We start from the raw sequence: 14138 nt of genomic DNA, 5'->3' as shown, positions 1-14138 counted from the left end.
AACAACCTATCAATCGCCATAGTCGGTGGTGGGTGGTTCCCCCGCTCCATCGCGTTTCACAGCAGCATCCCCAAGGAACTTTTTTCCGCTCAACGTGCTCCCCCCAACTTTAAGCAAGCTCGCCCTGCGCCTGCGTTATGCTCTTCCAGGACGAAGCGGCGCCGGCTCCCTGCCATATCTGAGGTTTGGGTGGACGTAGAAGAGAGTCGGTGGTGGTCTTTCGAGGTCGTGGATGATGAAGATGAAGGGCGCTGGGCGCCATCGGTTCCAGGTCCACGAGAAGATATTATGCCGGACGAGCCACTCACGCGATGCCAAGGAACCATGGGATGAGTGTTAGGAGATGTGAACTTGAGAGCTTCATAAACGCGTTCGTTGTTGCCTGTCAAGCTTTCAAGGGGAGAACGAAAGAATAAGTTCTGCACTGAGCAAGGTAGTTGTTAAGCGCTGACAAATAATCATTTTCTCTGCTTATTAATATGTAAGACACAAAGGTAACTTGCACGCCACATGACTTACCGCACCCATCTGGAGAATATCGTGGTCCTTCACCCATAGAGATCCTGTTCGACGCTCCGAGTCGGGACTAGGTCATTGCGCAATCATTCGTCACGAAGGTGCAGAACCTTCAATTTTACGGGCAGATCCTACCCCTGATCGACTTTACCCGACCTTCGTCAACTATGGACGACGGCCTAGCGGTGTAAACGGCTCGCATTTCTGAAGAATCTGTAACTTCAGCCAAAGACATTCTGTTCGATTCAGGAATAGGCCTATATATAAGACAACTACTCCAACAAAATCCTTTTTGGGCAAAGGCTATACCCAACCATGACTTTACCCTACCTTCCCCAGCTATGCATAGCGGCCTAACGGTGTAACGACTTACACACCTGGACAATTTCCATAACTGTGGACCGTGGTTCAGACAGAAAGCCTGTTCGATTCAGGAATAGGTCATAGTGTTTAAGTGGCGGAATTTTTTAATTCAACGGCTTGCCTCTATTTCACCTGGTCTCTAATTTAACCCGTCTTCTCCAGCTACTGATAACGACCTAGTGGTGTAACGGCACGCATATCTACATAATCTAAAGCACTCCAGCCAGTTTCAGCTAGAGAGTTCCCCGGAGGTCATCGATTCGGCTTTTGAGACCATCAATTTTCAATGTCTCGACTTTATCTTGTCTCTACCTTTACCCGACCTTTGGCACGTTCATCTCACCTAGCTCGACGCCACCCGACGAGATAAGGTCGCGTCAACAGCTGACCGCGTCGACCAGTTCGAATATATTGGCTTTCCCACCCCCTGAAGTTCAACGTCAAGGTTCAGTATCCAATACTCAGTGCTTGGTACGTGACGCCACTACAATTTTCTGGTCATGCGCTTATTATTTCACGGACACGCTTAGGTCTCGCAAGTGCGCGAGGCCAGACGCGTGCCAGTGCATTAAACGTGTTTTTACCAAGTTTAAACACAAAAGTAATAATAAGTAAGTATTCTCCAAATTAGTTTTCAACGCATGGCAGCAAACAAATTGTTTACAGCAAAGAAAAGCGTTTAATTAAGCCTGTTAGTCGTTATGGGCATCACTGTTTCCAGTAGCTTGCTCATACAGGTTTCTCTTGCGATGAGTCATTAGCATCAACATGGTTTTCATCCTCGGCCTGATGACGATGCCTTCGGTGGTTGCTACGACGTTCATGAACTCAAAATGTGAGCCAGGTACGACTGAAAGCGAAAAAAAAAGTAAGTATCGCAGCGTATAATTGAATCAACGTGACAAACACCGATCAGGATCCACGAGGAACAGTTCATAGACGACCGCAGCGAGAAAAGTGGCTGGAATGTTTACGAGTGCCGCTATGGCCGAGTAGGATCCTCCCGCAGCTGAAACGCTTTTGAGAGTGACACATTGGACGGGACGGGCACGATGTTCTTACCTGACTTTCCCCAGATGGTCAATGCGAACAAACGGCCACCAACGTCACGGGCCGAATTCAAAGAAACTGCGAGGATGTAAAGGTCAGCGTTAGGATGATTTTTACCACCCATGACTTACTCGTAGGAGCCGCATAACCCCAAACCAACGTCCTCCTGCCAAACAAGTCACCTACTATGCCGCAGCGATGATGAAAGGAACCAAAACGGGTGGAGTCATGTAGGGTCAAGAGCAGCCCAGATAACCAAGGCGAGCACAAAACACTGACCGAATGAGTGTGAGCTTTCGATCTTTTTTGCCCACTAGTAACGACCTCTTACATTAACGGATTCACTAAGAAAAGCGCGAGGCAAAGTTTGCGCTCCAGGAAGAAGATTTTGGCCGGACCATCGGGCGTGAACATCGTTGTTTCGTAGATGCCAGCTTGTTTCGAGAATAGTTCCGGGTCCACGATAAAGACCTTCCATTGATTGTATACAAAAGCGGACGCAATGTAAGCTCCAAGAATTTGCGCAATAATATATCTAAAAAATTGTCAATGGTCGACTTAGTCCGCGCATGCAAGCCAGTACTTGACGGCTTTCAGGGGTGGAAAGCCTCTGAATACCATGAATGCGATGGTGACATACGGGCTAAGTGTCCGCCAGAAGTACCTGCACAGACACCGATGGAAAATAAAACGCCAAATCCGTAGGCAAGATCGATCTGAAAGACAGCTAGTTGTGTCAATCAAGCTGTCAATCCCGCAATTGTCGTTGAAAAACGGTAAGGCATTGTACAGGAGAGCCCAGACTGGTTCAAGATCTTCCCAATAACCCAAGCAGCGGTAGATCCGAGTCCTATTCCACCATGCGATAAGTGTATGCCACGTGAATATCGGACGACGTGCCAAGTACACGTAGAAAAAGACGCCCAACTATATGTGGAAGCTCATTTCAGATTCGCATCATGATAGAGGCGATTACTCACAGCTTCAGCGAAACACTCCATCGCTCAGTGCACCTGGGGTTTGTTCCGTACCCTCTCCCATGCATTCAAGACGCTAGCACGCTTTTTCACGTCGCACAAGTGGATGACTGGAGTAGAGGACATGACGAAGGGGGGTGTAGAAAATCCGATCCGAATCGACAGGTGCGTTTTATACTATTCAACAGTGTGAATTGCTTTCCTTCGTCAAAACCCAGATACGTACCTTGACTAGACGCTGCTCTGCTTATCCACCGTGGTTCTGGGTAAATTATCGAGACTTCTACAACCAAGCTCGCTCAAGCCGCGTCGGATGAACGGGCATTTGATTGTGAGAAGGGAAAGGGCTCTGGCCGTCGAAGATAAATAGCGAAAGGTCATGTTATGAAGTCCACGGAAAGGCAAAAAGAACGGACCGTCAACGAAAGCTGTCTCGAAAAGGGGAGGATGGCAACAAGATCGGACAGCAGCAGGAATGTGCAGGAAGGAAGGAAATAAAGGAATAGATCATTGTACTAACTATGTGGTTGGAAAATTTAACAAGAGTGATGGGAACAAGGAATGAAGAAAGCGTCGGGTAGCTGGGAGGCAAGTTATGGATAGGCTCCACATGGTAGAATGTATGATACTTAAAGTGCACCTCATTGAGCGAACACCCCATGTTCTCACAGCTCTCTCGTTTCCCATCGATATGCGTTCGTAAGGCTTGCCAGTGCATGAGATCCGAATTGCTTGGCCGCCGAGATGGCATTTTGGAGATGAGGCGCCGGCGCTGAAAAGCGGTTTGGAAAGAACATTTTGAAATATGAAGGTGAGGATCGAGTAAATATCGACTTGAGTGAAGAGGATGAATTCAGATGACAAAGGCGCGGGACGAGCCGGCCCGACGACCTCCGCCAAACATTCAACTCGGATCACAACTCGTCTTCCGCTGTTGCATTTTCGAATTTGGCTAACAGTCAACTAACAGTATCCTTATGTATCTGAATACAGGATGCCACGAATACAGAATGCCACGAATACAGAATGCCACTGCAAGCACAAATGAACTACCACAGCAGCTCCAACCGCACCACAGTTTTCCTCAGCCCAGCCATCACCCATCTTTCACGCCCCTCACTCCTGCAGTGACTCAATCCAATACCGCGTTCCAGAAGCTCCTGCTGTGCTAGGACTCAAGAGGCGGGTTTCAGAGACGGATCCTCGGACCTTGCGCTCCAGCATTGGAAATCTGCATCACGATGGAAATGGTGCCCGTCCCCGGGGTAAGGGGCAGATTGTGGTGAAGGTGTGTTTTATTTTCGTTCCACGAAGAAGAATGCTGATCTTCGAGGTGCAGAAAAGGACTCATGTGAATACAAGTTTGTATGGAAGGCCGTCATCTCAATAGCCTGCTTGCGCGAAGCCAGACACGACTCTTCAAACCGATCATCTCTACCACCCGCAGACCACCAGGGCGCGATTGTGGACGCTTTAGCATTTTCGGACACAGACTCTAGTAGGATGGGCGCTCACGAAGATGCCTTCGAACCCGAAGACGCACTCGGTGTATATTCTGGTTAAGGCAAGTTTGGTTTATTTTGGATTCGTTTTTAGATAGGACGATCTTGATGAGGGCTTGCAGGACACAGAGCGGGGAGGCGAATACGACGATCAACGGGAGAATTTATCTGCACTGTGTCGAGCCTCGGGCATATGTTGTATCTACCGCCGGTATCTAACCTTTGTCAGATCCTCCTTTTTGCGCTCCTTACTCGATGCTGCGTCAGGCGTGATGAGTCTCGCTCAATGACTATCCCATGCGGAGGCTCTCTTCATCGGTGGCCTTTTCATCCCTACCCATGGTTTTGCTTTGAGATGTGAGAATTTCTATTTCTTTTGCTGGGTCGTAAGGTTCTGAAGGCGTTCTCCGTTGTATAGCTTCGGAAAGAACTCAGAATCCCTGGTTCCATTGGCAACACCCATCCGCCGCCGCCCCCAAATGACCTGTGATTCTTGTATCCGTAGATATCTGGAATCCAGTCAAACTTCCAGCAGTGAATATTTACTGACCTATTGACCGAAGCTAATGGACGTGGTAGGTGCGCTGTGGACAACCAACTCGCCCGAAGGTCACCTGACCCAACGAAGCGTGGTTCGATGTTGACACACCTTCCTTACGACAGGCGCTCATCTCTCTGTGTCGACGATGGCTAATCTACTTATCTGGCCATCCAAGTACTTCTTCTACGCCATAGGAAATACGAGCGCAGTGTCTTTAACTGCAGATCTTACCCTCGAAGAGCCTGCCCGTATCTTACTTTTGGGTTGTGGTGACCCACGCAACGTTTTGCATACAATTTTCACCGAGCCTCGAAACTGTTCGTACTTTCATTGCGTCATTTGAGATATGTTGATGAACTGAACTTCCATTCCCCGTACAGCTGGCCGCGCTCTGGACTTTACTTGCTGTGATTTCGATCCAGCCGTGTTAGGTAGACTGGTTATCGTCGTGCAATTTTCACCAACCAATTCACTGATTAATTCTCTTACCTCGTAGCCCGGAATGTGCTGTTATTGACCATGATCGCTGATCGCCAACCGTACGCCACGATTTGGAACATATTCTTTCATTTTCGCTTGGACAAAGATTCACATACCGCCCTCATCGATCAAGGCAAGAAGCTAATTGAACACTCAGAGACCGCCCAGAAATGGAAAGTCTCCCCATACGCGTCATTCGTCAAGATGTCTACCGACTACACCCTGAAGGAACTCAGACGTCATTGGACGTTATATGTTGGCATGGAAGAGTTACCGAATTCGCGACTCGCACCCATACGCGATGCGTTTGATAGACTATCCAAAAAGAATTCAAAGGAAGGCACAAACACGGCTACTCGTTCCCTGGGACCTCTTCGATTCCGCGGGTTCACGATCATTCCGGAACACTTCAGGAACTATTGGAAGACAGGTGTAACATTTGTGGACGGAAAGAGAATTGCCGCTGCGACATTACTGAACCCGACCTTCGTCTATTCTTTGGGCGGAGAAGGTTGCTCGGTCCACTATGGAACTGATCCCTTGAACGTCTTCCATCTTGCTGCTTTATTCGGCAACGCGAAATCTGCAGTATCCATGACGGAAGTCGTGAAGGCGGCAAATCAAGAATTCGCGGGTTGGTGTTCCTCTTATCTCGACTCATTATCCTCTACTTCTCCACCCATCATCCGCTTGTTCGTCGGCGAAGCTACCGCCGTTTGCCGTGCGCTTTGCGCGTTTGGTGATGTGGGCATACTTAACCCGGGCATCCCCGTGGCACAGTGGAAGACGCAGTTGATACAGCTCAGTGGAGATGAGTACTATACATCTACTCCCGGTGGAGCTCCCGTGAACTTCAATGTCATCCACACGTCCAATCTGGAGGATCACATTGGATTGTTGAACGTCCTCGTTACATCTTTACCTGTCCTCTCGCGTGAACCATCCAGTGTCCTATATACCGAATCACTTCTTTTCCTTGGGCAGGACTCCGCGACGAAGGAATTTACAGAGCAACTCCACGCTGACCTCTCTGTCATTGGTCTTCTCATCGGTTTATCTCCAGTTGATTATCTCTGTGGATTTTCCAGTCGATCCAACACACATGAGCTGATTATGCACAGGCAGTTGAAACAAGAAAGAGATATATCGCAGTTTCAACAGGTTACGACTTGGAAAGCTCCCACTTCCAGAGATACAATTGCCTCTCAGACGGCTAATATCTCGTCTCCTGTGTTTGATGAACATCAGCTGGGGACCTTGCTTTATGACATCTACCAGTCCCTCTTCGAGCAAGAGACCTCAAAGACGTTCTGGGCTGCCAATCAGAAGAACGTGTCCAAAGCAATTAATGCCACGAGTTTTGCGCATTACAGTCGAGAATCCTTTGTCCTCTTGCTGCAGCTCATCCGCCGTAGGCTTCTGCCCTCTGAGGATTCATGGACTCGTATCATGGAGCGGTTCATATCACTCCAACTCGCCGCTTGGTCGATCGAGTCAATGGACACGCTGCACTACCAAGATTTTTGTGGGCAGTTACATCGGCACAGTGTGTTTAAGGCCCCGTTCTTCCATATACCGACTCCGAAGATCGGACGGTTTTTGCATTGGGACACAGTTCCTGGTCTTGTGCGCATTGTTCTCGTTGTCCCCCGCGAGAAACTTTCTGTGCTAGAAAACTCGAAGCCCGAGGAAATTGGCTCTCCACCGCTGCAGTGCGACATTTTGGGTGTGCGCCACCATAACATATTCACTGCCGTACACGTTGCATTTGGACGAGCGATCCCCATGGGAACGAAATCTCGTCCACATGTTATTTTTGAAGAAGATACGAGTGGTTGGGCAGGAAGCTCATCGCTTGTTGCATCCTTCGTTGCACCTTCCTGGCTTCTTTGTGCAGAGCCCCCAGAGCAGCTCAGCATCGGCTTCGGCGTTCGCAATATGCCTCTTGCATGTGCAACCCTCATCAAGACGCTGGGTCTCACTCTCCGTGTATTTAGCGCCAAATTGATGGACAAGACCCTTGTTCACGTCCTCCCTGAACACCCCTTGCCCTCGAGATATCCCTCTGAATCATTAGCCCGTAAAGACCCAGGTGTATTGTCTCAGATCGGCGAATCTGGGGCTGCGTCTGTCGAGTTGGATGAGCAGTGTGAATTGATCACGTCTTTGACTGCACGTGTGTCTGTTACCAACGAGGACTCTGCGCGGCTGTTCAGTGAAGCCGGCGGTAAAGTCGTTCCGCAAATCACGCAGCTCTCGCCTTGTATCATGAGAGTTGCACTGGGTGACCAAACCCAGGATATAGTGTATCCTTTCCCTGTCGCGGGCAGTGGGCATCGGCTGCGGCTCGCTCGGAAGTCACGATATATTGAGGTACGTACATATTTATCATTGATTCTTGAAGTTCTGCGTCTGAACTTCCGCTTCCCCCTTAAAGGTCATTGTATCGACCTCCAGATCACTCATGCCGGATGGAATGAAGCTGAATCCGTTTCCTGTCATCAACTCAAAAGGACTGCTCCATACATGGAGCATCCATCAGGTTAACTTCTCTGCATTGCCCGTCCTTGACATCAAGGCCAGAAATATCAAGGAATGGCTCATCCCCCATGTCGCCTTCACGATGTCCTCTCGCGAACTATCACTCAAAAAGAAACACCAAGTTGACACTCTCATGTTCGTCAAAGACACCCTCCAGTCTATATTCGTTGGCGCCTCGGGCATCCAAGATGGTTCTGTGCATCGTCTATTTGCTCTCCGCGATAAGAAGACAAATAACTGCGATACCTGCATCTTTGTCGATGAACTTCGTTACGACCTGGCGGCTCATACACTTATCTGTGACGGGTACGTCCTCCCTCTGACAGCGAGGATAATAGTGGAGAATGAGAAGCCTTTCGCGAAGCTGGTTCACCAAGGGAAAATGTGCTATATTGATGTGCTCGAAGGCGAGATGCAGGCATGGAAGCAGCTCTTTCCCGCCATTGTGGAGAGGTGCCGGTCTTCCTGGACGCATGGGGCGAATTGTGAATATATCGCTCAAGGCCGCATCCCGCTCACAGAGGATATGGAGGCAGACCCACTGTGTAGTTGCGGAAGAGGGAAGGACGTCGAAGGGATGCATAAAGTCGAACTATGGAAGACATTCGCACCATACGTCACACGGATTGCGCTTTCGCCATTGTTCGCGGTGTCTTATCTTGAGACTGTGGGTCGGGATCCGGACGCTCACAAGTGTCGTGTATGCAGAAGGAAAGGGAAACCGAAGATCAAAGTATGCGCGGGGTGCCAGAAGGTACGATATTGTTCCTCAGAGTGTCAGAAGAAGGACTGGAAGACACATAAGCCGAAATGCAAGCCCTGATTTTCGAGCTTGACAAAGCGTTTGTGTACTAGTAGCGCAAGAATTATTGTACATTAAATCTAGAGCGAGATACTAAATTTCATGTGCCAAAAGTTTCGAGAAGGTTACTATCTCGGTTAGGCCTCTGAATGTTTAACGTTTAACACCCACCACTTACAACATCTTCTAGACACCATCATTTATTCAATACACTGTCAAATAGCTAGCCGAAATGTAGAAGTTAACACCAGGTAATCAAACCCCAAACGGCAGGTTCAACGAGCTCGAACTCGATTGACCCCCCCTTGCCCTTTTCCCGCTCCTCCGACTTCCCTCCTCCCCCTCCGCCTCTCCCTCCACCACCGCCCTCCTCTTCCTCTTCCCCCCACCCCCCGCGGTACTCGCGCTCTCTCCCCTCGCCGTTCCCCCATTCACAACAGCAACAGCATCTAATCGTTCCATATACTCACTCCTCTCCATATCCGTCTCCACACCCGCGATCATCACGCTCCCAAATTGTTTCTGAATTTCGCTCAACCGTCGTTGAACACGACTGTGCCCCATTTCGCTTGATTCTGTTTCTAAATCAGAGAGGAGCTTGAGTAGTAAGACTTGGACACCATGCATCAAGATCGTTTATCTGAACCTTGACGATTTCAGCGCTGCACCGCCTCAGTTAGCTTCAAAAAAAAAGACGAAAAAAAAACCGACCATTCATCTCATCTTTCAACCCCCTCAACTCCCTCTCCACATCCTCATCCAACGCAACAGGCGTATGCCGTGCCATATCAAGCCTCCCAACACCCTTCTCCCTCTCCCTCTTCTCCTTTTCCTTCTCCCTCTCTCGAAATTCACGTTCCTTCTCCCTCATATCCTTCTCCTGCCCTTTAACCCCCCTCTCGCGCTCCTTGACCCCCTTTTCCCAGTCCCTTACTTCAAGTTCGCGCTGCGCACATTCCTGTTCCCTAGATCCGATATCCTTCTCGCGGTCGTCGAGTTCTTCGTCATGTGGGTGTGGTTGATCATCTGCTTGAACTTGAATCCCAACTTCACACATCGACGTCCCCTCCAACCCATCCACTCTAAGCCGATACAATCTCCCCTCCTCAATCCTCATCCTCTCCTCCTGTATCCTCAACTGTTCCTGGATACGTAACCGCCTCTTGGAGTCTTCCACCCCCGGCGAATACAACACGCGGTTCTCTTCTTCACGACGTTCCGATAAGCGATTGGTGAGATCTTGTATATAAACGTCCTGTTCGAGGATACGAGCGTCCCGTTCCTTGAGACGCAGTTCCCGTTCTTTAACACGGGAAGAGAGCTCATCGCGTTCTTCCGAACTCCATAAATTGCGTCTCTGTTCAAGCCTAGCTTCAAGTTCCTCGATACGCGCATCCCGTTCACGAAGACGGTCCTACTCCCCGATCAACTCGCTGCCATTGAGCGCGCTTCCCCCTTTGCTGGGTCCTGAAGGCAGGTATGCAGCCCTACAACACGAGATTCCAGCTCTTCCAACCGCGTATCCCGTTCTCTCAGAAGCTCATCAACCTCCTGTACACGGGCCTCGCGCTCTTTAAGCAGTGCATCGCGTTCCTTCAGCTCCCTAAACCCTCCTTCGTTAAGTCGGGCGGTACACTCCTCCAAACGTTTATCCGAGTCCCTCAGTTGGCCTTCGAGTAGCCTCGCACGAGCATCGCCTCTTACGCGGTATTCGTGCTGTTTCTTGAGGGCCCTGTCCCGCTCTTTGAGTGTCGCTTCGAGTTCCTGGACTCTACGTTTGAGGTCTACGGGGGTGACAGTTCCATTGACGGGGGTGCTCCCTGCTGTGCGAGGAGGAGGGGGGGAGAAGGAAGCTTGGGCGTTTCACGCCAGGCCCTGCTAGTTCCTGGGCGGTACTGCTGCGGTTACGGGTGACAACGGCGCCAGAGGAGGGAGTGGGAGGGACGGGGTTCTTGGAACGAGAAACGTTGTCGAGAGAGGCGGACATGCTTAGGCATAATTGAGACCATCCTTCGAGGGTGAGGTGGCTGCCGGGTGTAGGTGATGGTGGCAATTGGAAGTTGTTGGGTGCTCTAGATGTCGACGCAGATCCAGATGGGATCGGAGATTTCGAGGAAGGGTTATCGTCTTCGTCATCCAAATCTGACAAACTCTCCAAGTCAGACTCGAACCCAGGAACATGGAGTGGTCCAGCCGACGCAGACGCAGACGTTCCAGCAACGGGTTGACCATTTTGTTGATGACATCCTCTCCCTATCCTTCACCTTTCTCTCCCTCGCCTTCCTTGACGAACCCTTCCTAGTACTCGCCGCAGCCCCTCCCCTACCCTTCCTCGTAAAGATGATTCGATACCGCTCGGGCATCTCGTTCGAGATGCTCAGATCCCCAGTGACGGTTTCCATCATGAACTTGATGAACCGCGGACACGAACGATGTCGTTCTTTGCATGCTTTACATGCGACGACTCGTTCGACGTCGCAGATCCGTTTAGTTGGGTCCTGGGCACAGGATTCGCATGTCTACCACAAAGCCCAACGTCAGCTTCACATCCAAGAAGAAACGGAAGGAAAAGAAACGAACCGGACTGCCAAGCGTGTCTAACCATTATCTCTGTCGTTCCCTGCCACCAGACGAACTTTTGAGGTTGCAGAAGAGTTCGTGAATTGGACTCTATAGAACACGTGTTAGCATCGATTTGTTGGTCACGTTTTTCGCGTTTTTCCACTTCAAGTCAACTCTACTCTCCTACCACTCCTACTCTGCCCTAATGCTCCTCTCAATAATCATAACACAACCTGCGAAATTTGCAGCCCAGCGTACCTGTCCTGTTCAACAATGCTCCCGTGCAGGTCGTGCATTATACCACGGACACAGCCAGCGCGCATATGGTAGGACTCACCGAGCCACTGTTTGCCACAGCAAAAAGTATTCCAAAGGAAGAGGGCGGCCCATCGGCCTCTAAGCTCATCAATGCCCAAGCTTTCTTGAAGCTTTCACGAACTTTCAAGCCTCGCCAGCTCGTTGTGATGCAATACTTATATGCCACCACCCCCTTTCACCTCCCCGCTCTGATTTTTGTTACTTATATAAGTTCTCAAACGGGTATGATTTGATCATCCTGATGTTTTCAAACCGCAGAGCGTCAACTGAGGTAGGTTTATCAAATGACGTCGCGCCTTCCAAGTCCTTCTGAAGACCGCTCAGTAACCAGTCTACAGATTTCAAACTTATCAAGTTGCGAGGTTTAGTGCCCCTATCACAATTAGTCGCTTTCTATCTTGATCTGGAACATCTCAACAACTGCATGTCCAAAAGTCCTCTCCGACACGCCAATTCAGGCCAATTCCCAGGTTACTGTAGTCAAACCGCCGCCCCTTCGTCTCCCTTTACCCACTCAATACTTGGATGAATCTTGGAAACTTAGATTTTTAGGTCGCTCTTTGAAGGTATGTTGTGATCTGCCTCCGTGCCCCATCGGGACTTTCACATTTTACTTTTTTCGACTTGTGCAAGTCGCTACAAGTCGAAAAAGGCGGAAAAGCCGCAAGTTAAAAAGCCAGGCCAAATTTTGTGAAAAGCGGCTATTGGCAAGCAAACGAAAAAGTTGAAAAAGTCACGGAAAAGAGCAATCAAGGCAAAACTAGCAACTAAAGTGTAAATCTACTGAACTACATAGTCTACCCAACTTCATGGAAATCTGCCTAGCTTGGAGAGATGCATAGAGAATCTGTCAGAGGGAAATTTATAAGAGGAAAATTCAAGAACATGGAATGACACACCAGCCTGAGATTGCCTTCTGAACCTGCCACAATCCATCATCAACAAGTGTCCAAAACACGATGTGACTGCATGCTATGGTTTCAGTAAATGCAGCAGCACCCGCATGGTACATGCAGCAGACCAAGCGGGGTAGAGGGGAAGGCTGGTAGATGAGAGTTGAAGAGAAGAATGTGACGTGGAGGTGTTTGGCTGTATTGATCAAATATTCAACTCACGTGGTGCTGCCATCAGCCACGCCGTCACGGTCCGACGTCTCTTCCTTCTTACCATCACCACCCCTTCGCCAACTTCTGCAACATCCTCAGACTCTGTATGCTGCCAGAGACGACACCACTCCTTGATGCTGTAGCATGACCTATTCCATCCATGGACTGCCGGTACAGAGTTCTCCTTCCCTCTCTCATAGTGTGTGCCACTCAATTACTTCACAGCTCAGGCCGTTTGTTGCTGAGAATCTGAAGGGAAGATAGGTCTGAGTGGTGGAGGGGGTTTGAGGTAGATTAATATTGTAGTTTTTTTGTAATCTAAGTGTATCTTGAGATCTGCTAGGATATCATATTTTCGGTAGATTAGCTTTCCAGCTTTTACACTTTTCAGCTGGTCGCAAGCTAAAAAGCAGCTAAAAGCCGGAAAGTAAATTGTTAACTTGCTGATGCCGGCGCCTCCTCTGCTCTATCAGATATATATTTCGTTACAGAAAGGGGTCGTTCTTACGACCCACAGGAGCTCCGGCGGTCGTCTTGGCAGCTGATCGCCGCCTCCCACCTACTCAGCAGCTTTTAGCGATTTTTACAGTACAAGAGAGTACGAGCCCAAGCCTATTTCACATGGTAATACATAACACACTCGGTAAGCCTAGATTCCAGATTCGCAACGGCTCTCTTAATTTATCTCATTTCTAAATGATGGTGGATAGTCCCGCTCAAAAGTACTAGGAACATATTAACGACGCTTCGCTCACCCCTCCCTCGCGTTTCCTCCTCGGTGGTCACCATTCCATGACCGCGTTCAGTCTCGCCAGTTTGATCTCGCTACTTTATCATGCAAATACGAGTCACGTACGTCTTTCTTCCGCCCTTTCCCATGAAAAAAAAAACCTCTTGGTAGCGCACAACCAGTTCGTTCCGATCAATCTCGCCGAATTTCGGATAGCCGTATTAACCAAAAATCAACCCAGTCGCCGCCGTCTGCCTCTTCGTGCGCACCCCCCTTGCCATCAACGACGTATACTCACTAAATCCCTCAATCAGTTATACGAATACCTATTAAACCTAGATCTCGAGGTCGAGCATATATGGAGTTCCCGCTGGAACACGATCAAGGTTCTCTATTTATTGACGCGCTACATGCCCTTCCTCGACATAATCTCTGTCCTGTATTGTAAGCTCCGTCATCATCACCCCTTACATATTTCTCACCATCTTATCGGCAGATATCCTTCTCGACGGCTCCTCAGAAGAAGCTTGTTGTACGACATTCCAAGTCAACGGCTGTACGTCTCTTCATCTTCACTTCTCCCCCCCTTTTTTTGGCTAATCCCGAAAACTAGGGATGTTCGCAATCGGAATTTCAGTCACCGAAAGTAA

At 49.3% G+C, this 14138-nt stretch overlaps 2 protein-coding genes across 2 annotated transcripts; one reads left to right on the top strand and one right to left on the bottom strand.

The window, feature by feature from the left end:
• Positions 1 to 89: 89 nt before the first annotated feature.
• Positions 90 to 3032, bottom strand: LACBIDRAFT_333033 (uncharacterized protein; the record flags this gene model as incomplete). The annotated part of the gene is made up of 10 exons (XM_001887604.1): positions 90 to 419; positions 520 to 586; positions 890 to 910; positions 1223 to 1306; positions 1615 to 1729; positions 1942 to 2007; positions 2061 to 2095; positions 2261 to 2464; positions 2570 to 2856; positions 2961 to 3032. 10 exons carry the CDS (start codon positions 3030 to 3032, stop codon positions 90 to 92), a joined length of 1281 nt encoding a protein of 426 aa, XP_001887639.1.
• A 2062-nt stretch (positions 3033 to 5094) lies between these two features.
• On the top strand, positions 5095 to 8793 carry LACBIDRAFT_310575 (uncharacterized protein; the record flags this gene model as incomplete). Its single annotated transcript, XM_001887682.1, has 4 exons — positions 5095 to 5266; positions 5330 to 5380; positions 5446 to 7802; positions 7867 to 8793. 4 exons carry the CDS (start codon positions 5095 to 5097, stop codon positions 8791 to 8793), a joined length of 3507 nt encoding a protein of 1168 aa, XP_001887717.1.
• Positions 8794 to 14138: the final 5345 nt, after the last annotated feature.

The sequence above is a fragment of the Laccaria bicolor genome, genomic scaffold (assembly GCF_000143565.1).
Source record: "Laccaria bicolor S238N-H82 LACBIscaffold_47 genomic scaffold, whole genome shotgun sequence".
In the NCBI taxonomy this organism is placed as follows: Eukaryota; Fungi; Basidiomycota; class Agaricomycetes; order Agaricales; family Hydnangiaceae; genus Laccaria; species Laccaria bicolor.
This window is presented reverse-complemented; position numbering and strand designations above follow the sequence as displayed.